The sequence below is a fragment of the Botrytis fragariae genome, assembly GCF_013461495.1.
Source record: "Botrytis fragariae strain BVB16 chromosome Unknown tig00000001, whole genome shotgun sequence".
In the NCBI taxonomy this organism is placed as follows: Eukaryota; Fungi; Ascomycota; class Leotiomycetes; order Helotiales; family Sclerotiniaceae; genus Botrytis; species Botrytis fragariae.
Genome location: NW_023500987.1, coordinates 311,954 through 333,899, shown reverse-complemented (window position 1 = coordinate 333,899; position 21,946 = coordinate 311,954). Strand labels below are relative to the sequence as shown.

General features: G+C 42.8%; 9 protein-coding genes across 9 annotated transcripts; 4 read left to right on the top strand and 5 right to left on the bottom strand.

Annotated features, from left to right (window-relative positions):
* Window positions 1-698: 698 nt before the first annotated feature.
* Bfra_000099 (putative 3-dehydroshikimate protein) lies at window positions 699-1,866 on the bottom strand (the record flags this gene model as incomplete). The annotated part of the gene is made up of 2 exons (XM_037330547.1): window positions 699-1,281; window positions 1,364-1,866. 2 exons carry the CDS (start codon window positions 1,864-1,866, stop codon window positions 699-701), a joined length of 1,086 nt encoding a protein of 361 aa, XP_037196880.1.
* Window positions 1,867-2,407: 541 nt separating this feature from the next.
* Bfra_000098 (putative atp-dependent clp protease protein) lies at window positions 2,408-3,047 on the bottom strand (the record flags this gene model as incomplete). Its single annotated transcript, XM_037330546.1, has 2 exons — window positions 3,030-3,047; window positions 2,408-2,968 (listed from the first exon to the last, which is right to left on the bottom strand). Exons 1-2 carry the CDS (start codon window positions 3,030-3,032, stop codon window positions 2,408-2,410), a joined length of 564 nt encoding a protein of 187 aa, XP_037196879.1. The 5' UTR covers window positions 3,033-3,047.
* Window positions 3,048-3,258: 211 nt separating this feature from the next.
* On the top strand, window positions 3,259-4,826 carry Bfra_000097 (putative molybdenum cofactor biosynthetic protein; the record flags this gene model as incomplete). Its single annotated transcript, XM_037330545.1, has 3 exons — window positions 3,259-3,499; window positions 3,563-3,776; window positions 3,830-4,826. The coding sequence occupies 3 exons, from the start codon at window positions 3,259-3,261 to the stop codon at window positions 4,824-4,826; spliced, it is 1,452 nt and encodes a 483-aa protein (XP_037196878.1).
* A 234-nt stretch (window positions 4,827-5,060) lies between these two features.
* On the bottom strand, window positions 5,061-5,855 carry Bfra_000096sa (putative presequence translocase-associated motor subunit protein; the record flags this gene model as incomplete). Its single annotated transcript, XM_037330544.1, has 2 exons — window positions 5,061-5,155; window positions 5,228-5,855. 2 exons carry the CDS (start codon window positions 5,853-5,855, stop codon window positions 5,061-5,063), a joined length of 723 nt encoding a protein of 240 aa, XP_037196877.1.
* Window positions 5,856-6,885: 1,030 nt separating this feature from the next.
* On the top strand, window positions 6,886-8,784 carry Bfra_000095 (uncharacterized protein; the record flags this gene model as incomplete). The annotated part of the gene is made up of 1 exon (XM_037330543.1): window positions 6,886-8,784. The coding sequence occupies one exon, from the start codon at window positions 6,886-6,888 to the stop codon at window positions 8,782-8,784; it is 1,899 nt and encodes a 632-aa protein (XP_037196876.1).
* Window positions 8,785-9,502: 718 nt separating this feature from the next.
* On the top strand, window positions 9,503-11,504 carry Bfra_000094 (putative extracellular tungstate binding protein; the record flags this gene model as incomplete). Its single annotated transcript, XM_037330542.1, has 4 exons — window positions 9,503-9,902; window positions 10,009-10,346; window positions 10,399-10,565; window positions 11,033-11,504. 4 exons carry the CDS (start codon window positions 9,503-9,505, stop codon window positions 11,502-11,504), a joined length of 1,377 nt encoding a protein of 458 aa, XP_037196875.1.
* Window positions 11,505-13,049: 1,545 nt separating this feature from the next.
* On the bottom strand, window positions 13,050-13,772 carry Bfra_000093 (uncharacterized protein; the record flags this gene model as incomplete). The annotated part of the gene is made up of 1 exon (XM_037330541.1): window positions 13,050-13,772. One exon carries the CDS (start codon window positions 13,770-13,772, stop codon window positions 13,050-13,052), a length of 723 nt encoding a protein of 240 aa, XP_037196874.1.
* A 905-nt stretch (window positions 13,773-14,677) lies between these two features.
* Bfra_000092 (putative peroxisome biosynthesis protein (pas1 peroxin-1) protein) lies at window positions 14,678-18,463 on the bottom strand (the record flags this gene model as incomplete). Its single annotated transcript, XM_037330540.1, has 2 exons — window positions 14,678-18,289; window positions 18,338-18,463. The coding sequence occupies 2 exons, from the start codon at window positions 18,461-18,463 to the stop codon at window positions 14,678-14,680; spliced, it is 3,738 nt and encodes a 1,245-aa protein (XP_037196873.1).
* A 670-nt stretch (window positions 18,464-19,133) lies between these two features.
* Bfra_000091 (putative dna replication licensing factor mcm7 protein) lies at window positions 19,134-21,797 on the top strand (the record flags this gene model as incomplete). The annotated part of the gene is made up of 5 exons (XM_037330539.1): window positions 19,134-19,182; window positions 19,235-19,491; window positions 19,538-19,671; window positions 19,722-21,648; window positions 21,705-21,797. 5 exons carry the CDS (start codon window positions 19,134-19,136, stop codon window positions 21,795-21,797), a joined length of 2,460 nt encoding a protein of 819 aa, XP_037196872.1.
* Between the last annotated feature and the right edge of the window lie 149 nt (window positions 21,798-21,946).

Below are 21,946 nucleotides of genomic sequence, written 5' to 3'. Positions count from 1 at the left end.
ATGATTGCATGCTATTTCATTTTTATACAATCACACAAGACGAGTTTTGCGTTCTGACAAATGGGGATGAAACATGCTTTGGGAGTTGAGTTGCGAGCTTCACTAGCGATGAATTCAGACTTGCATTGTGAATTTGGTGGCAGGGGGACATGTAATGGTACGAATTGTACGAAGTGGCGAGACTTTTGCTAGGGTTAATGGTTGCTTGGGAGTGGCTTCTTCATATTAAAGGAGAGATAGAGCACAGGCTCGTTACTGGAATCAATGAAATTTGAGCATGATAATCAGTTTCACTTCGGGTGGTGAATGATGGTTTTGGTGTTCGTGTTGTTTTCCTGCAACCAAAACAATATTGAAACGCTAATAAGTATATGTTTGAACGTAACTCCATGCATGACGTTGTCTAGAACGACACCATCAGTGGGTGCATGGATTGAAGGGACATTCCTCGACTTTTGAAAATTTAAACATATTCATTCTTCAATTGTTTGATATTAAATTTCATGCTTTGATTGTTCTCTCTACTGAATAACTGTAATAATTTCTAAGATAAATGAATTGATATATCAAGAGATATTCAAAAGTCAATTTTTGTAGTGTCCTGTCAGTCCGTACACCCACTGGTGCACCATGTGCGACCGATATTTTGTTTTTACAATTTTGATATTTCCAACATCTTCGTCAACTTCGCTTCCTCTTTAACCCAGAAGCTTCTTCACCGTACTAGGAGGATTTCCACACTCCTCCAACAGCTTTTTATGCCCCTCCATAGCTCCCTTACAAAACGCTTCTAAATCCATCTTCTCAACTCCCTCCCATTTCCCATCCGCGCCCCCGTCAAAAACCTCCATACTGAACCATCCTCTAAATCCCGTACCGAGCACCGCTCTTGCTACTTCTACTATAGGTAGATAGCCCCCGTTGTATGGATATGGTCTAAAATCATGACTCCATTTACCCCTCGCTCTCAGCTCTTCCTTTTCCTTTTCAGCAGGGGTGGTGGGGATAGGTACAGGCGGCTTATACGCGTCGGAGATCTGGAGGAGGTAGATTTTTTCAGGGGGAACGGTGGTGGTGAGGGATTGTAGGGACTGGGTGAAATTCATGTGGAGTTTTGCTTGGGTTCCTAGATGCGAGATGAGTCCTGAAGAGGTGGTTGGGTCGCCGTATTCGCCGCCGGCGGTTTGGAAGGTGTCGAGACAGAGACCGATGTTGGGGCGGTCGACTAGTTTGACGATTTCCCAGGCGGAGGCCCAGGTGGGGGCGTGGGTTGCCCAGCACCTAGAGGCGAGGAGTGTCAGCTTGTGTCGATAAAGAATGGGATGGGATGGAAAAGGAAAAGAGAGGAAGAAGGGTTTCTTACCAATTCTCATAAGCAAGACGAAACTTATGTTCCGCGAGCAAATCACACAACTCCCTCAAATCGTCCGCCAAAACATGAAAGTCTGACGAAATATCCGGCGAATCCGAACTTCCCACTTGCAGCATATCGGTACCCACAGCCTCCATGATACGAATCCAACCCTTCGCCCGCTCAAAAGCATCTTTCCTCTCATTCGATTCCTTTGGCCACCCTTCAAAGTTCGAAAATGGTTGTAACATCATTGTTCTCAAATTATTCTTCTCGCATAGTTTTTTGACTTCGATTCCGGCTGAACATAATGAATCGTAGTCATTTTCTTTAATTTCTTTTTGATGAAAGGTCGAAGCGAAGGAAAGGAGATCAGGAAATCCAAGTTCAATGGCTGTGAAGCCTGCAGAAGAAATTGCAGAAAGTTTAGAGGAAAGAGGGGTTGAAGATGTGCCAACAGAGACACTGGCGAATGACGCTGGGATTTGTGAGAGAGATTCTGGAGAGATGGTCATAGTGAAAAGTTGAATTGTTTAGAGAAGTTATGAATCCCAATTGAGCTTTTAAATTATGAACGGGAGTCAAAACACTGAAGGTACCGTTTGCTTTTTGTATAGCAAGTGACGTCAGGAAGGTGGTGGGGCAGTTGTTTCACGTGATTGTTTATCATAGAAAGAGTTTCGGAATCATTCGGGAAAGCACTGTTGTTTCCCTGTGTCAGACGTTTCGGAGGGTCTAGAGTTTGATGGTGGTGGAGAAGATTGTATGTTTGCCAATGTTTGGGTGACATCGGCAGTATCATCAGTCGGCTGCAATGTGCATATACGCGATTCATGATATACCGAACCCTCTCATCCACTCGAATGATACATATTACTCCGCCAAGTTGCATGAGATGTATCTGTGGGTATTCTTTCATGTGAAAAAAAAAACAGGCTTCTAGGTCCATCGTTTATAAATTGATAGAAAGTAAAATAATAACACGTACCATACTTGTGGTAATTGGGTATCTCAAAACAGAAAATATGTCCATGTCCGGTGGAAAAAGTAAAAGAATCAAGGCTTTTTGAACTCCTCTTTCTGCTCCATGGTTTGTGAAATGAATCCTCTCAATGCGGCCCATCTACTCGCAGTCCCCGAAGCAGCTGGTACTTCTTGACCCTCCGCAGCAGTGACGTCTTTCGGTTTCTCCTCCGTAACTCCCGCCAATTGTGCCATATTCTTTCCAAATCTCTCCCTCTCCATAGCCTCCAACTTCTCCCTCTTCTTCGTTGCTCCAGGTCGACTCTTCAAACTCTTTTGCTTGATCTTTCCACTCTCTCCTCTGCTAATCTTCTCCAAGCCTTCTCCCTCGAAATCTGGTAGTGCATCTGCCAGACTTTCTAATGTGGTAACCAATTTCTTGTTTGGACGTCTGCGCTTGAGAGGTTTTGAATTGCCTTTTTCGATACGGTTGACAAAGGCGGAATGTTTAATCGTTCGTTTGTCCTTCTTGGACTCGATGAATGAATCTGATATAACGGCACCTTCGCGATGCACAGGTGGAACGTGGATACCTGAGCCTGCCTGAGAAGCCTTCGCGCGCAAAGAATTTCGCTTTTTGGGTGCGGTGGGCGCCTGTGAGAATAGTTAGTTTCGCGACTTTAATCAGGAAAGACAAATATTGTTCCAGACGTACCATGATCGCGAATTAATTATCTCTTGAAATTTGAAGTTTTACAGAAAAAATTGCTTGAAAATTGGTGAAAGTTGTCAGTGAGGTAAAAATGTTCACTGGTGCATTGAAAGCTCAAAGTTCTAGGTTAACTTAGCGAATAAAAAAAGTTGTCTGAACTATTTTTATGAAGCGACTTTCATAATTTACCTACTCACCCGCGCTATAAAAATCACATCCACAGGAAACCGATATGAATTCCGCTGAGGAAAAGGCAAGTGCTTTACGGCGCCAAATAGCTGATGCCGAGACTCAACTTGCTTCCCTAAAACTACAATTATTGAGTATCGAAGGGAAAGAGGTCAACTCAAAAGATCCTGAAGTTACAGAAAGAGAAGGTCTCGTGACTCATGACGAAAGCAAATGGCCCATGAGTTTGGAAGAATACAAACGATATGGAAGACAGATGATTGTGCCTGATATTGGTATTCAAGGTTAGTTGTTGGATCTCTGGAGATATCCTTTAATTTTTGAATACTCTACTAATCATGATTTAGGGCAATTACGCCTTAGATCGGCCTCTGTTCTCCTAGTAGGAGCTGGAGGCTTGGGATGTCCGGCTGCTGCGTATATCGCCGGTGCTGGAGTTGGTACCATTGGAATTGTCGATGGAGATACTGTAGAAGAGTCAAACTTACATCGTCAAATATTGCATGGCACAGACCGAGTGGGTGTTAATAAGGCTGTCAGTATTGCTAAATATATATCTGGGTAAGGATCCTCCCTCAAAATGTTGACGAGTATACATATTAACAAACTTCTAGCTTGAATCCAAATGTAAAGACAAATATCTACGAAACACATCTTACGCCTCAAAACGCACAGGATATAGTCAAAGACTATGATTTAGTTCTCGACTGTACTGACCATCCCACATCCCGTTATCTCATCTCAGATATATGTGTTCTTCTCCAAAAGCCACTCGTTTCAGCCTCAGCTCTCCGAACAGATGGCCAGTTAATAGTTTTGAACAATCCTGCCTTACCTCCTGGCGATCTATCAGGTGGTCCATGTTACCGCTGTGTCTTTCCCACACCGCCTCCACCCGAAGCCGTGACGAGTTGTGGCGATGGAGGAATTATCGGACCCGTTGTAGGTGTAATGGGAGTTTTACAAGCTTTGGAAGCTATAAAACTTATCGCATCTGGGAAATTGGCCGCCGTTGGGGAAGGTATAGAGACGAGTTCTACCCCCAAGACGAATCCTACTACAATGTTACTATTCTCTACAAGTGGAACATCGCCATTCAGAAATGTCCGTTTGAAGGGTAGAAGATTGAATTGTTTCGCTTGTGGAGAGGAATCTCAGTTGTCTCTTGAGCAGCTGAAGTCTGGCTCTATGGATTACGTCTTATTTTGCGGTATGACGCATCCTGTCAAATTGTTGAGTGATGAAGAGAGGGTTGAGGCAAAAGATTACGAAGAATCGATAAGGAGGAAAGAGAAAGGCCATTTGCTGATTGATGTTCGAGAGAAAGTGCAGTTTGATATCTGTAATATTGAGGGATCATACAATATACCTTTCTCATCATTTCAAGGCAACAGAATCAACAAAGATCGCCCACTATCAACGCTCACCGATGGTCTGAGCCCGAAAACTCCTATATATGTCGTTTGTAGGCTTGGCAACGATTCTCAAGTGGTCACAAAAAAGATGAAAGAAATGGGTTTGGATCTCAAAGGCGACAGATATATTGGTGATATCAAAGGAGGTTTACGATCTTGGAAAGAACAGGTAGATAGCTCTTGGCCCGAATACTAGACTCAGTGGCAAAATCAAGACGTTTGAATATTTGAAGGAGCGAGATTGATATTTGAGTTGGTATTGTGTGCGAAAAGTGCATGATGTGAAGCACCATAAGGAGTGGTTCCATGAACGCCAAAATCGTACAACTGCTTGCTAAGTTGATGTCCTTGCTTGCCATGAAAAACGATAATCATTACAGCCCGCCATTCCTTCCACCATTTTCCTATGCGTTCCTAGTTGGACTGCGTTCTACACGTATGTTTGTCGTTTCCTGTTGAAAGCTCTTTGATCCTTCAACCATTGCCTATAACCGGCTACACTTGAAATTTTCTCGCCGTAATAATCTAAACAGATCAATTAGCAGTATTCTTCAATCATTCATTTTCCTCTTCACATGAACCTCAAATCAAACGTACCAGGCACTGGATTCGCCATTGAACTCGCACTAGGATCCACCCTATACTTCTTAACCCTCGCGTAAAACTCCTTCTCCTTAATATCCATTTGTTGTCTAAACTTTCTGTTCTTTACATTGAACGCCGCAGTCCCCAGAATTGGTCCGGTCAACCATCCAGCTCCTCCACATGCGAATGTTACCAATCCCAATGTAATGAATGGATCCAATGGAATTTGTCCCACCAGTGCATCCATATCCGTATGTGTAAGAATCTGCGCACCAATTGCGAAACCACCAAATCCCGTACCGATAGAAGAACCGAGTTGGAACCAGCGACGGGTTCGACGGAGCTTGAAAAATGTGTTCCAATCTAGAACTTCTGTTTGCGCAGCGCTGGACTTTGAGGTTTTGGTTGGTGAGGAAGATGCAGTTGTGGATGCAGAACGAGTAGAAGAGGTACTGGATTGGAATGTGACATTGCGTTTATAGTTTGGAACCAGAACTCGACGTCGCGAGCTTGGGGTTTGAGTGTCTGGAGTGCGAAGAGGGGTAGTTGATGCAGTTTGATAGGTACATGACGTGAGGAATGATGGTTGTATGCGGCAGCTAGCTGCTGCTGTTCTTAATGTTGGCGCTGAATACAGCATTCTGATAGAGAGAGGTGATTGCAACTTCTGGTGAGTTTTTGTGGTGATGACGAAAATTGAAAGCTTTCTTGAGAGCTTGGTTGTTGATCCTGGTATTTTGATATCGATGGATGGGTTCGAACCGGTTATTATGTTTCTTAGGGCGGCGGTACTATTTACGGATTTTGAGCTAGCGCAGCAAGAGCTTGAAACTAGCTGGGTAGGTACCAAGACAATGATGGTTCATTTTAGTAATCAGAGATCGTAGAGAAGGAACATAAAGTAAACAGACTGATTAAAAGTCGATAAAAGTAAAGTAGATAATTTTCATTACGTTTTCAAAAGTAAAGAAAGACTCCCTGAACTTACTACTCGAATTATTTAGAAGTATTATTACTCTTTCAATCTCAGAGTCATTTGATCAATTAAATAATCATTAATTATTAAAAATTGAAACTAAAGTGAAATATTCGATATTTAATATAATAGTAAATAATAACAAAATAAAGACTATATCGGAAGATGCATTTTTTTTAAAGAAAAATCCTATAAAAAAATTGATGAATTTAATTTAATTTTCCAAGTAAAAACAATCTACTATATATGAATATCGTTTATTAAAGACTAATTAGCTTATTTAGATTACTAATAAAATTACTTTTATTTAAATCAATTATAAATCCTTTTCTTATTATACTTAAGTTTATAATTCTTTTCTTTATTGATTTATTTTTTCTATCTGAATTATTCTTAGATTGAATATAAACTCATTCTTTATTTATTCTTTATTGAAAATTAAGGAGACTTCTTATAAAGATAATCCTTTTAATTTTATCTTTATTTCTGAATGAAAGTTGAAGATTAATCTAAATTAAGTAGAAAGATTAACGTTTTTATTGATCTTAGATTAAGTTAATCTGATCTCTAAAACAATCTGAACTTCAATTCTCTTCAACACAATTTCGATTTATTTAACGGAATCAATTTCCCTAAGGGGAGAGAAGAGTCTCCTTGAAGAATAATTTTTTCGGTCTGTCCATTAGACTTCTCAATGTCTTCCGAAAATAATTCAGACTTCACCGGGGAAGATACGTGTTTACCAAGATCAAAATTGGCCTTCGATTTCAGAGTAGTCGAAAGACCGATTTATAAACCAAATAGCGGTCCACCGCTTCAACCAATTTCGCTCATTCCTCCTCACGAATTAAAAGGAATTATTCTTGATTGTTTTCCATACCCGAAGCCAAACAATCCTAGCCACTTCCTAGTGGGCTACGAACAAGAGCCACATAATCGCATTATCGTACACCCAAATAATATTCGCAATTATGTATCGGAATATACTTTGGAAAACTGGGAGCATGAGCGAAGCACCGCAGAAGAGAACCGTCTCATTAAAGAACTTCAACCTCGGTTGATAGCATCAGAAAAAGCAAGAGTATTGCGAGAATTGAAAAAAGCTGGAAAATCACGTGATGATCTCAAGGAGGAGGATGCCGAACAGTATCAGGCTTTAGGAATGCCGAAGAAGAGAGGCAGACCTAAGTCTATGGCGAGTGTTTTCAAACCAGCACCCAAGCCAGTATCCGATCAACCAAGTGGGAAGCGTGGACCTGGACGACCTCGGAAAGTGGTGTCAGTTCAAGTTGTTTCACCCACTACCTCACATCCTCATCGGCCTTCTTTGTCTCAGCCATCCTTATCTCAACCATCTCTATCTCAGTCATTTGCTAAAGCACCAAGAGCAATGTTGGAGCATACAATTGCCGACTCGACGAGCGAAGAGGAAGATGAAGATACCGATTTAGCGCTTGATGATCAACTCAACCAAGAGCCAACCCGGATATCTAACACTGCTATGACTCCGTCTACTATCCTGAGAGTTACGAGTCCGGCAACGCAGCGGTCTAGTCAGGTTCACATAAACAAGACCCCTATTCAATCACCACAGAAGTACAAATCCTTCAAGATGTCACCCCACGATCGTCCCAAGAAAGCTGCAATTCTTCCTGGCATGAGTGTAAACGCATACCCATACGACAATTTAAAAGCCAATGCTAGCAACAATAAAAAGAGCATAAAGGTCGAAAAAGGTTCAAGCACCCAGAAACAATCTTCAGCGAGCCTTCAGTTACCCATTCTATCAAGTGACAAACAGTCCACTGGTCGTACAGTTCAAGGCACAAGTCAGAAGCCTCAATCTAAAATTGTTGATTACTTCAAGGATTCTGGTACTAAAACCCCTGCTTCGAAGACGCTTGATGTGAATCGAAATTACGAGCCTTCGTCTAGTTTGAAGCGCAAATCTTCTCCATTTATAGGGCGAGAAGGTGGGTCAAGTGGAAAGTCCCGAAGTAAAACGCGAAGACTTGGAAAGGTCTCCGATGAGTATTATGATGCCGAATACAAGGAAACTTCGAAAAAGAGGTCTGGATCACCCACCATGGAGAATTATGAAACAAGCTTCGAGCCAAGATCAAGTGCACGGCGTGGAAGCGATGCTTTCAATCTTCGTAGCTCTAGAAGTAGAAGTCGACGGCTTGAATCTTCTCCTGGTAATAGGATGGAGCCACAGGATGAGAATGAGGATGCGATTGAAGATTTGGATGAAGACGAAGGCGAACAGAAAGACTCACGAGAAGCTTTTGGCGGCGAACCGCCAACATGGGATGTAAAATCAATCTTGGATCACAAGTACGAATGGAATGACGGTGACAAGAAGCAAGAAGTATGGTATCTTGTTAATTGGGATGGAGATTGGGACCCGACGTGGGAACCTGCTAATGGCATCTCGGAAAAGGCCGTTGATGAGTACATTGCTTCGAGGCAAGCTCAAGGACTTGGCAATCTCTCTGTTTCGATTGACGCGATAGATATAGGGGAGAATGGTGATTCGTTATCACGAGGCGATGATCTAGAATGCAGTATTGAGGACGACAGGTACTCATAGTCTTTGTTTCGGGAAAGAAGTCAGAACTCTGGGTTTTGAAGGAAAGGAGATGGCAAGTTAAATATAGAGCAACGAAACAAAAGTTGGGAGATAAAGTCGGGGGTGTGGATAACATTTTATCTGGCATCGGTGGATCATTAGGAGAATCATAATAGTAGGCGTCTGAGGCTATGTTTGGTAGATTTGAGGCACATTTGGCCATTATTCGCAAAACGACTCGAAGTCTTGGGTAGGCAACGAGAATGGTGATTTTCATAATTATTACAGATACCCAATAGCATACCTCATTAGCAGTTTTCACGATTTTTTTATTTTTTTGCAGTTATGCAGTGGTAATCGTGCAGGGTGTTTTTGAGGTCTAATCTATGCATGAAATACCAGGAAGAGCAAGTGCTACCGGGATTTATGACAATTAGGCAATTGATCGCTAATATGAGGTGTACCCCGCCTCTGACCCCCACGCGTAGCTCGCATTATCAACATTGAGGATTGCGGACTCAAGATACATAAATGATCACAGCTGTACTATCTGCATTTGCTTGAAACAAGATGCTTCCCTTTTTTGCTTCTGGACTTATCCTTTAATTTCGCTATCTGAGAGCCATTCATACAATCATCTGCTTTATGTAGGCATGCTGAGCCAATTACCAGATTCATTCATTTAGATAAGCAAACTAATATAAAAACGTTGCCAATCCACTTCTGACTAGTTCAGAAAATGGCATCTACAAAAGTGGACCTCAGTTCTCCCGAACCCTACATCACTCCCGCTGAGATCTACAGCGGTCTCTCGTTCAATATTAGCAGCAATTCCAGTCCAGATACTCCAACATCCACCCCACCAATAACTCTCCGCATAGCAACTGGAGGAGCTGGACAATCTGGACTTATTCGCGCTCTTGCCAATGAGTTTATCGAGTTCGAGATAGACAGAACAGGTTGTCCACGATTCAGTATCGCATGGTTATTATCAGATACGTCTGCAAGTTTCAACTATTTAGGAAGTAGAGCGGCGGATTGTAGCATCACTTATCATAAGACTGCAGAGGAGATAGCTTTAAAGCAGGGAATTGCAGAGAGGAGGGAGTATGCTTGGAGAGATCATTGGTTGCTTGTTGGTAGGTTGTTTGCTGATTATGTGTGACTATTATGCTTACTGTCTCGTCTTGATGACCATATCCAAGCTCCGTTTGAAATGATCTATCCCGTTCTGATTATTTCTAGGACCGAAACAAAACCCTGCCAGGCTTCCACTTGATAGTACAGACAGCTCTACAATATTTGATCTATTCGGTCAATTATTCATGGCTTGTGTAGAAAATCCAAACATTAGATTCTTATCCCGATACGATAAATCCGCCGCCAATATCAAAGAATCTTCTATTTGGACAGCTATCGGTCAAACTCCGTGGGCACATCCATATTCAAGTTGGTATCATCGCTACATAGAGTTTCCATTTGCTGCGTTGAGGGCTGCATGCGTCTTAGGCGAGTACACAATTACTGATAAGGGTACATGGTTAAGTATTGAAGAAGAAGTTAGAGACAAGATGAGTATTTTTGTATGCTACGGTTTCATCTCCACGATGTGTATTGAGCTAATGTATTGTGTAGAAAGCGAGCACAGATGCCCCAGATGATCCATTATTGAATCCTGCACATATATTAGTAGGCACGAGAGGGAAAAACATAGTCATGGCTCATAAATTTGCAGATTGGATGATAGCAAGGGACGGTGGACAGAAGGTTGTCGAGGAGTTTGAAGTGAATGGTGCTATCTTGTACACTGGTGCACCAAACTCTTAGAAAAGCAAATACAATGAATCAAAGTTCTTGGCAAGTTCCGTCGTTCAAACCATCTGAACAATCTGTTTTGAAGCATTCCAGAAACTTGAAGTTTCTGCTGAAGGCTTAAGGGTTCTGGAATTTTTGGAGTGTTGGAGACTCCAAGTGCATTGCCAAGTATAGATTTATTGAAATTGAGAGACGGCATCCTCTTTCTTCCATGTCACAAGCTGAATAAGAGGAGCTAACACGGCAAAAACCGTATCTTAAAACACCCAATCTGAATGAATATGATATAATAAAAGTTCAATCAATAAATATTTTGCTAGCGAGGCTTGATCCTTGCACAATTACGAACCCTTGGATGTTATGGGAATCAATACAATCGCCTATACACCCGAGAACGTGAATAAGTTGAAATTTGATTCTTTCTCGTCAATTCTACAATCTAATTTCATCATAGCATACAAGTCCCTCAAAATCTCACGACCATGAACGCTCAAGGCAACAAAGAGGAGTTAGATCGGCGCTTCGAAGTACTCTCTACTAGGACAATTGAGCACGATATAAGGGGAACAGTGACAGTCGAAAAACTCCCATCCGTCAAGACTATCACCAAACAACCAATAACCGAGAGACAATCATCTGCTGGCGCATTCGACGCCTTTCCACTTGAGATACAACAAGAGATATGCAAGAACCTCGATTTCGAAAGCATAGTAACATTTAGTCAAGCAAGCTGCGCAGCGAAGACCACCGTCGACTCCGTGTTTCCCTTTACTGAAATCACGTTAAAAGCCTCTAGTTTCCTGAAGGCTATCGCTGAACTGGGATTAATTCATGTCCACTCGGGAGCAACTATAGCTCGTGTATTAAGCTCATCCTCCTGCAATTTCTGTTTAATCTTCGGTTCTTATTTTTCCCTTGACTGGTAGTCGGTGCTGTTTCTTCTGCTTGTCTACTGAACCAGAGTTTTCTCTCATACGCAAAACTCAAGCAATTGAATGCTTCGGTTCATCTTCCATCAGAGGCCTGCCATCTGTTTTCGCGAAGATGTTTTGTCTCGGAACTCCAACTAGAACGACAGAGGTAGTCGAATGTTTCAGCGCCCAGAAAGTTGTCGATATGTGCAGCAGAAGAAGATATAAAACAAGACGATACCATACTGCTTCCGGGGATCAATCTCAACCTTCCCAACACAGCCGAAATTGGGAACCAGATCAGCGTTCTCAACCCACTTATGCAGTAGCCGTCAGGATCCCATTGCTAAGAGATTCTGAATCGCACCGTTACATGAGAGGGTACTATTGTAGACCATGCATTACTTTGTGGTCAAAGACGTGGCCCACTTATCGGCATAAATTTTGGGAAACACGCGTGATGAAACCACATTTTGAAGACGATTCAGTAAGAAAGATTGTAGATGGAACGCTAAATTCCCCAGTTCGAACGATAGATGAACATTTCAATCACACGGAAAGTTGTGCGAATGCTCGGGCTCTTCTATGGCAGAAGCGAGGCTACATTTCAGGAAAGAAATGAGTTTCGAGTTTGCGCAATACCATCACTCCATTTCTTTATGCGCCTGGGATACCTTCGAATTGAAGGGAGTCTGTGATACCCGAGTTCATAACACAAACAAGGCTCGCTGGGGGGTGCTCGCTGGGGGTAGACACATTGCGATGGGGATTGTGGGAGATTCAATGGACGAAATGGGCTTTTAGCGGGTATGCTGGCATACATTCGTCCGACTTCGCATGTGGGCTGAGAGAATTTCTTCAGAGGGTATGAACGTATCTGCAAGTTGGTAGGGGTATTTTGATAGCACTGGATGCTCCCTCCTCTTCGACTGTAATATAAAAACAATAATTCAAGCATCAAAAATGAATTTCATCTGTTCTGTTACTTAATTCTAGCCTCTGTGAGGTCAAGACCAAATATACGCGTATGATTCATGATGGATGAAGAACCACTGGCCCTAACTCTTGGTCGTTATGGTACTCCCTAAACGAACATAGCCACCTGTGCAAGCAATCTGCTGGTGGAAGATGGACTGATGATCTTTTGTTTATTTTCCAACCATTCTATACATCAATGCACGAGAAACGTCTGAGAAGCATATGCAGCCAAACGATGGGTTATTAGTTTATGATGACGTTCGATGCAAATCTTATTTATAGTTGATGATTAGCTATGCCAACTTATTGTTACTAAAGTCCAGTTTTGAACAAAAAGCTACAAACTGATGCCATATATTGAGTGTTGAAAAGTAAGTAGAAAAAGCGAGTGTTAACGTGCAAGAACCCAGCCCTCCCTGACCACTCTCGACTAAACCATGATCCTACATCTCGGCTGTTTGACGACCACCATCAACCCCGTTTCTCTTTCCTAACCAATTGGTCATGTACACCTCCTTATTAAATCTCATTCTCACCCACCGAGCCACCTCGGATAGTAAGTATCTCCAGCAGTCGCATCTCTCATTCCCATTCCCCCCCCATCGCCGAACCAAACATCTGAAAGTAACTCCAAAAAGGTCTTCTTGGCTGAAAGAAAGCCTCATCTTCCAATACACTATATTCAACCGCTTCCTGCAGCGAATACCAATGATATAATCTTCGTCTGGCCAGCCAAATCAACATGATTGCATTTGCACTACGACAATTGGCACCATCTTTGTAATCAAAATTTCGCAATGCCTTTCTCAAAAAATCTCCGTAAGTACCTGCACCAAGTCCATGCATAGTACTTGGAATCTCATCGTTCCGGGGTAAAATACTGTAGTTCGAGAGTCGCGGTTCCCTCCCTAGACATCTCATCTTACACACATAATGTTCATACTTCACAGCCCGTTTACATTTGTAAAATGCCATCAGCGCCATATCCTGACTATACATATTCTCAAAATCAACATTTGGAGGTGTAGTTCCATATTTGCCTTGAGAAAACGCATATGCGACAGCTCGACGATGAGCCAGATTATCCGGATCCATCACTATCCAAACTACCTCGCCCTGATGGTCCCCTTTGATTTGTGCGCGGACTTGAGCTTGGTTTGCTTTGTCGAATGGGTTGATGTTTTGTATTGCTTCCTCAAGTAGCTCACCCCATGCTCCCGCGATACACCATAGAGTTACAGCTGGGCTTGCTTTTGCTGAGGCTTTGAGAATCACTCCAAGATGGTTGGGGTTAGGAGGCGCCATTGTTGTGGCTTGGCACAGCGCTGATGATTTTCGTTCAAGATGGTAATTCAGCTTGGGAATGAGGTTGCGAAAAGTAGATCTGGTCTACATAAAGTGCCTATTTATATCGCTGTAGTGATAATCGTATGTGAGAGAGCCGAAATGCCAGCTCGTACGGCAGTGCTCCTACGGCACCTTCAATCACGTGGTCCTCAGAGAATAGGTTATCATTTCTTGATAATGACAAGTAGGGCTTCTTTTAGGCAAGGGAATGGATTGAATGTCAAATTGGGACATGTGTAAGAGGAGCTTACCATTCACCTCACTGCAGAGGCCAGAAGGCGGATTTCAGTACTCATGTAGCCCAAATCATCACTGATAATATGCTGACAATGAATGTGTGAATTATTTGGGTACCATAAACATGTGGAAGCTACTGCTTCTCACAGTGACTGCTCAAAATGAAGATAGCACAGATGCAATACTACAATCTTTCAAAGTTTAATGTGCACTTGCAACTGCATTGTGGCATCTTCACACTTTTATGTTAAAATCAATGAGTGCAAGAAGCTCGATTTATTAAGAAGCCGCGAGCAGGTGAGAGAGGGATCAGCCATTCTAGATACTTCCTACCTATGCTAGCTACCCACGCCAGGTAGGTGCGATTTGAAATATAACAGTCTGCTATACTGTACCAAGTTTACCACAGATCAAAGAGAAAACGACCTCAATCTCAATAGCTCCTACTTTCCCGCGCGCATACTTAAGGTGTCCAATAGTCTAGACTAGAGGACTAGATATAAGTTTTGAATTTCTGGAAGTAGTTCAATGTTAGAAATAGATTTATTAGATTCGGAAAGCATATGCCTTAAATTTTCAGACTGCAGTCCAGATTATTGAGATTCCTGACCATACCATATTCTACCCTACATTAAACTCGACCTCCCACCAACCTCCGTTCCCCCTTGTCCATTCGGCATATCCCCACTCCTTCCCACAACAAACTCCCTATATATTCCCTGTAATCTCCTTCGCTCGTCGGCACTAATACTTGGTCTTGTACCCTCCAAGCTCTTTACTAAATGCTTCCAGAGAATCGTGACTTCTTGTTGACTCTTAACCTCTTTCTGCTCTCCTCTGTCTTCGCTCGAAACATCAATACCCTTTGCTCTCAGTTTCTCCTTCTTCTTTGCCTTTTTGATCTCTTCTAACTTGGCGGTAATGGCAGCTTTCTCAGCAAGTTGTTTGGAGCGATTGTTACCAGCTTTTGCACGTGTCTCGGCTTCTGTCCGATCTTCATCTTCACCATAGCGGAACTGCACAAAGCTTCGAGGTCCGCTGGATGCCCCATTTGTCTTTGCACCATTACGTTTGCCACCAACTTCAACTTGTTCATGATCGCCAAGTACGTCATGAATGGCTTCAAGTTGCGCATTGGATATCAAAGCCTGGAGATCTGCACCGGAATAGCCTTCAGTCCTACGAGCAATCTCAAACAGCCCACCTTCAGGACTATCTCGGACTTCTTCGGACAATTTCAGCTTTTTGCCTAGTGCCTTGAGAATATCAAAACGATCATCCACATTTGGAAGATCACATATAAGGGACTTGTCCAAGCGACCTGGACGGAGTAATGCCGGATCAATTAAATCTGGTCTCGAAGTAGCTGCAAGTACATAAACTCCGGATAAACCTTCAGCACCATCCATTTGTGTCAACAATTGATTGACTACCCGATCAGTTACACCAGTAGAATCATGACCACGCTTAGGAGCTATAGAATCGAACTCGTCGAAGAATAGTACACAAGGTCTAGCAGCTTCAGCTCGCTCGAAGAGATCGCGAACAGACTTTTCGGAAGCACCGATATATTTGTTGAGAATCTCGGGTCCTTTGACACTGATGAAATTCAAACCACATTCTCCTGCGACTGCACTTGCAAGAAGAGTTTTACCACAACCTGGGAATCCATACAAAAGTAGTCCCGATCGCAATCGCAGTGGACATTGTGCAAAAATTGGCGCATAAGTAGTAGGGTATTGTAATGTCTCGAGTAGAATTTTTCGTGTCTCCTGTAATCCTCCGATCGAGTCAAAAGTTGTAGTGGAAGTCTGAAGAGTGACATTCCGAAGCGACGCTGGCGTGAATCCTTTCAAAGCACTGTCAAAATCTTCTCGGGTGAGTCGAATAGAACCACTATCGGCGTTTTGTAGGGAGCTTGAAACTGTCCGAATCATTGCTTCGCTCCTAGCTCGTGCTACGAGAAGGACGAGGTCTCCAGGCATGTAACCATCAGTTTGACCAGCTAGGTCTAAGAAATCGAGATCTTGATCAATGACATAACCATCGCCTTCAGATTTCTTGGTACCTTCCATACTCGAACCACCCATCCAGTCAGCATCATTGTACTTCTCGCTATTATCAGCTGTGCTTGGGCGGCTACCAGATGCCACTGGTTTTGTCGTTATTTCTGAGATGGCATTTTCCAAAGCAACCTTTTCCATAACTCTTCTTCGTCCTTCTTTGTTTGGAGCTTTCAAGGCGACAATCTCTCGCACGCAATGACAACCGATGATATTTTTGTGAAGTGACTCTTTCGCTTGAGCGGTGGCAAGTAGAACAACGTTACTGCGATGCCCAATTAAGTATTCTCTAGCAATTGCAATTATCTTCTCGCTAATTAAATCACTTCGAAGGTTATCATTGCCTACTTCAAGCTCTGTTTCTGCGGGACACAATTTGTCAAGATCATCCAATATCACAATGGACTTTCCACCGATTCTTGCACCCCATGAGGCAGCCAAAAAAATCCGATCAAATGTTTCACGTATGGTTGAGACACGTGCCTCATCTGTAACAAATTTTCGACATGAAAGATATGTGGTGTGATATCTGCTATCTTGCCGTAAACGATGTGCCAAGTGTTGAATTACTGCTGTTTTGCCAGACCCCAAAGCACCAGTGAGTAATACGGAAGACAAGTGCGAAAGGTGTGAGTGTAGTTGTTCTATGAGGTTATCAATTCCCACAAGAACAGGAGCTTTTGCACCAAGACCATCGATCGCATTTGCTGCAAGGGTTAAGGGTCTTGGAATCGCGGCTTGAACCTCAAGACTGAATTTCTTTTCCGAACCAAGAAACCAATTACAAGGCTGCTTCCCTGACTCTTGTGGTCCTTGCTCCAGACGAATCATTCCACCTTCCCAACTTGATGGGAATTCAGAACCTGATGGCTTGCCGAGTACTAAGCCATCAGTCAATGGCCCTTCAAAAATGCCGCTGTTGGAACCATTCTTGCTGTACATTTTCATGATTGATTTTGCAGCTTCTTCCCGCTCAGCTTTCGATTCTCCACCAAATTTGAGACCTTCACTCGCTTTTCCCGTACTGGAAGTATAGGGAAATATCTTGATGTGTGGAGTACCGGATTTAGAAGTGGGTTGAAAAGTTGGCTTTGAAGCTTGGGATGGGGCAGGCGCAACCCTTATCACACCTCCAACCATATTTTTACACCCCATAGAGGCACAAAGTGAACTCGATAGGGCCACATGGTATTGGTCTGGCGGTTCATCCCATGTCATCAATCTAGCTACTACCTTCGATGCAGGCTTCCCGGCAACGCCGGTATTTTCATCTTCTTGTTGTTGTCGTTGTGGGTCGATTGGCTCCTGTAAAGTAGCAGGCTTGACAACGGTAACGGTGACCCAAGTGAGCCCTTTCAAGGAGTCACCGAGAATGAAGTCTCCGTCAACCCAAATTTTCAATCCTCCATCATTTGCATCTTTCTCTTCTTCAAACCACTCCCCACAAAGTGCCCTGTCAATTCCTCTATAATACATAGCCGGCTTCGTTTCTTCACTTCGTCCACTTTTCCGACGCACCGTACTAGAAACACTTCGTCCGCCAACACTTTTCCTTGAAGATACACTCATATTTTCGCCCATACTTCGTGATGGTTTCGACCTTGTTTTCGGGGCTACAATAACTTCTGCATCTGGTGCTAGTTTTGTGAACGCAATATTTGATGGCGGAGCAGGAAGGAGGGACGTGACTATAATATTGGCAGTCGAGGTTGGTGAAAGGTGTAACGTAAGAGGATGCGGCAGGTGCGATGAACCACTCGGTGAAGTAAAGCTTGGATTTGGCAATGCGCGAATCTGATTGATGAAATTGAGTTCGAGAAAATTTGCATGCAATTCTATAATTTCCCAATCTTCTGGCGTCAAAGGCTCAATATTAATTGTATGGGCGACAGGAGGGTCGACGTGTATAGTCGCTGTAATTTTCTGTCCATCTGATATTCCCAATGTTCGCGCAAAAGTTGCATCTATCTCTACAACCTGGACTTCTTGCTCTCTGCCAGATCCTCTAGTGCCACTTATCCCATCCCTCCCAACAATTGGTGCAAGCTTGCGCTTGCTCTGCATACCCGTCCATCCCACGAAGATGGATCGTTGAGTCGGGGCGCCATTCGTTTGATTTGGGCTCTGCGGAGGTGGAAGTCGGTAGTTCAACTCTACAATCACATTTTGTGCAAGCTACGGAATGTGAGCGTATGATTATGAGGTAGATTCGGTGCGACTTACAGCATTGATATTAACTAGTAATGAAGATAACGATGAAGGCAAGTTAACCAAGCAATTCTTTAGATGAATTAATGATATCTCTGCAGGTGTAGCTTGACTACCACGTCCTTTTAAGTTTGAGGCCATAATTAAAAGTATTACAATGCAAATCAATATACCATAATGAGGGAGAAAAGGATAAAAGGAGAGAGATTCTCAAAAGATGAAATACCTTAAGCATTTCAACTGACCGTCACAAGCTCACCTCGGTATATCATTTCTGGAGCGCATACCCACCCGTACCTGGCGAGCCTGGGTTCTGAGAGCTGCCAATGCGGTTCCGCTTATTCATGGCATACCGATACCAAAATTGAATGAGTCTTGAAATTCAAATCCTTTCTGAATTGAACTCAAAATCAACAATATATTATTTTGCGATTGAAACGACTGTCAATTTTTGATTTCGCATTTTCGAATCTACCATCCCAATTTGACTGATTTTAAATCAGTCACTTGGTTTTAGATGTCGATTTTTAGTATATTTTAAACAATGTAACCATGATTAATCGGAGCTGCGTGCCACAAATAGCTTGATTAGACACGAAAATTCACGCCCCGTTGACAGGGGGATTGATCTTTACTATCAGCGCGTGAATTTCAATTTAGAGATTTGACTGAGAGATTCCTCAATTCAACCTTATAAATCTTTGCGCCGTCAGCCCCTCCATAATAATTTCTCTGTTGCCGTCTTCCATTACTTGCGCAAAGTCTTGAATATTTGATTAAATTCTAAGAGCATCAAGGGGCTCTAAGCAAGATGGCGCTGCTTCAATACAAAGCTCCCGTCAACTATGAAGCTCATCAAGGTATGGAGTTTTCGATTATTGAGACTTTCTGTGATACTGATCCAATTACTAGAGGCTTTCGAAGACTTTCTTTCCACCTTCAAAACTTCTCCGACTGCGAACATTACCCATGCTTTGGGCGGCATGAACATTGATGAGGATGATTTCAGCGATGACAACGATATGATGGATGATGATGACGACCGGACCTCGAGGAGGCAGACCAGAGCTCAAGCAAAGGTTCCCAAGTTGAAGTATCTGGAGTTATTACAAAAAGTTGCGGACAGATACGAGGATGAAATCACAATTGAACTGGACGATTTAGCCAAAGTATAGCGACCGCCCCTCCATCTGTTCCACATACTGACAGTTGTAGTATGACGACTTACTGGATGAAGCCGGAACTCCTCTCAATCTAGTCAACTCAATTGAGACCAATGCAAAGCATTATCTGGATATTTTATCCAAGGCGGTCGATGCAGTGATGCCACAACCTACAAGAGAAATCAAGTGAGCTGAGCTGTAAACTTGCTGTGGTTTGTTTACTAATTAAGTCGCAGCTATAAGGATGATGTACTTGATGTTCTCATGTCGCAACGAACAGCTCGAAATAACGCCTTACGCCGTGCTGCCGCCGAACAGAGCGATATAACGGTTGAGCCCGAACTCTTTCCTGCCGAACTTACAAGAAGATATACTCTGAACTTCAAACCGTTAAGCGCTTCAGGAGATAATTCCAAAAAAGCTTTGGCAGTGCGACAGGTTCGTGGTGAACATCTTGGTCATCTTATTACCGTTAGGGGTATTACTACAAGAGTTTCAGATGTTAAGCCGACTGTGGAAGTAAACGCATACACTTGTGATAGATGTGGTTGCGAAATTTTCCAGCCCGTAGGATCCAAGACATTCGGTCCATTAGTTGAATGTCCTTCTCCCGATTGTACTACGAATCAAACCAAAGGACAACTCCATCATTCCACTCGAGCCTCAAAATTTCAGCCATTCCAAGAAATCAAGATCCAGGAAATGGCCGAACAAGTCCCAGTTGGTCACATTCCTCGAATGTTGACTGTCCTATGCCATGGAGCTCTAGTTCGACGTATCAATCCTGGAGATGTCGTCGATATTGCAGGAATTTTCCTACCTACGCCATATACTGGTTTCAAAGCCATTAGAGCTGGCCTTCTCACTGATACATATCTTGAGGCACAGCACGTCACTCAACACAAGAAGGCTTACGAAGATTTAACTATTGATAGCCGAGTTTTCAAGCGAATTGAGCAATACAGAGCATCTGGCCATGTTTACGAATACCTTGCAAAATCCATTGCGCCTGAAATTTACGGTCATTTAGATGTGAAGAAAGCATTACTTTTATTGTTGGTCGGTGGTGTTACTAAAAGTATGGGTGATGGAATGAGAATCAGGGGTGATATTAATATTTGTCTGATGGGTGACCCGGGAGTGGCAAAATCTCAATTACTCAAATATATCACCAAAGTGGCACCAAGAGGAGTTTACACTACCGGTCGCGGAAGTAGTGGTGTTGGTCTTACTGCAGCAGTCATGAAAGATCCAGTAACCGACGAGATGATTCTCGAAGGTGGTGCGCTGGTACTTGCTGATAATGGTATCTGCTGTATCGATGAATTTGACAAGATGGACGATACCGATCGAACTGCAATTCACGAAGTTATGGAACAACAGACAATTTCCATTTCCAAGGCCGGAATTTCTACGACTTTGAACGCTAGAACTTCCATTTTGGCAGCTGCCAATCCTCTTTATGGTCGTTACAATCCCAGGATATCCCCAGTGGAGAACATCAACCTTCCAGCAGCTTTACTCTCCCGTTTTGATGTACTATTCCTTATTCTTGACACTCCTACTAGAGATAACGATGCTCTCCTCGCTCGCCATGTCACCTATGTTCATATGAACAATAAACATCCTGATACTGAAGGCGTTGTTTTCACACCACAAGAAGTTCGTCAATACGTTGCTCAAGCTAGATCCTATCGTCCAACAGTTCCAACAAGCGTCTCTGAGTATATGGTAAAAGCATATGTCAGAATGCGTGATCAACAATCTCGCGATGAGAAAAATAAGAAACAATTTGCTCACACCTCTCCTCGTACCCTTCTTGGTGTTCTTCGTCTATCACAAGCTCTTGCTCGATTACGGTTCAGCGAAGAGGTCGTTCAAGATGATGTTGATGAAGCTCTTAGACTTGTTGAAGCATCGAAAGAGAGTTTGTATGCCGATCAAGATGGATATAGAAAGGATTCCAGTCCAAGCAGTAGAATCTACAATATGGTTAGAGCTTTGGCCGAAGCTGGTCAATGCAGACCTGAAGAGGCAGACGATGAAGATGATGAGACTCTGGGTATGGAGTTGAGTATGAAGAAGGTCAAGGAGAGAGTTATTGCCAAAGGATTCACTGAGGATCAATGGCGAGCTGCTGTTATGGAATACACTGATCTTGATGTAAGTTCTCACTTGTTTTGCCTTTTTAATAGAATTTTTGCTAACAATATTATCAGATCTGGCAAACTGCTGGTAATGGAACGAGATTGCTCTTCGTCGTGTCAGAGGCAGCGCATATGGCAAGGGATGAGGAGTATGAAATGGAATAAAAATATCCGAAGATATGAGATCAAGATCATATATGTGCATGTAAATCCAGGCGTTTGTGGATTAAGGATATCCATGTGGCGTTTTGTTGTATCAGATGTGGTGAGATACCGATAGAAGAGCATTAGTTGAATACCTAGCTGTTGTCAAT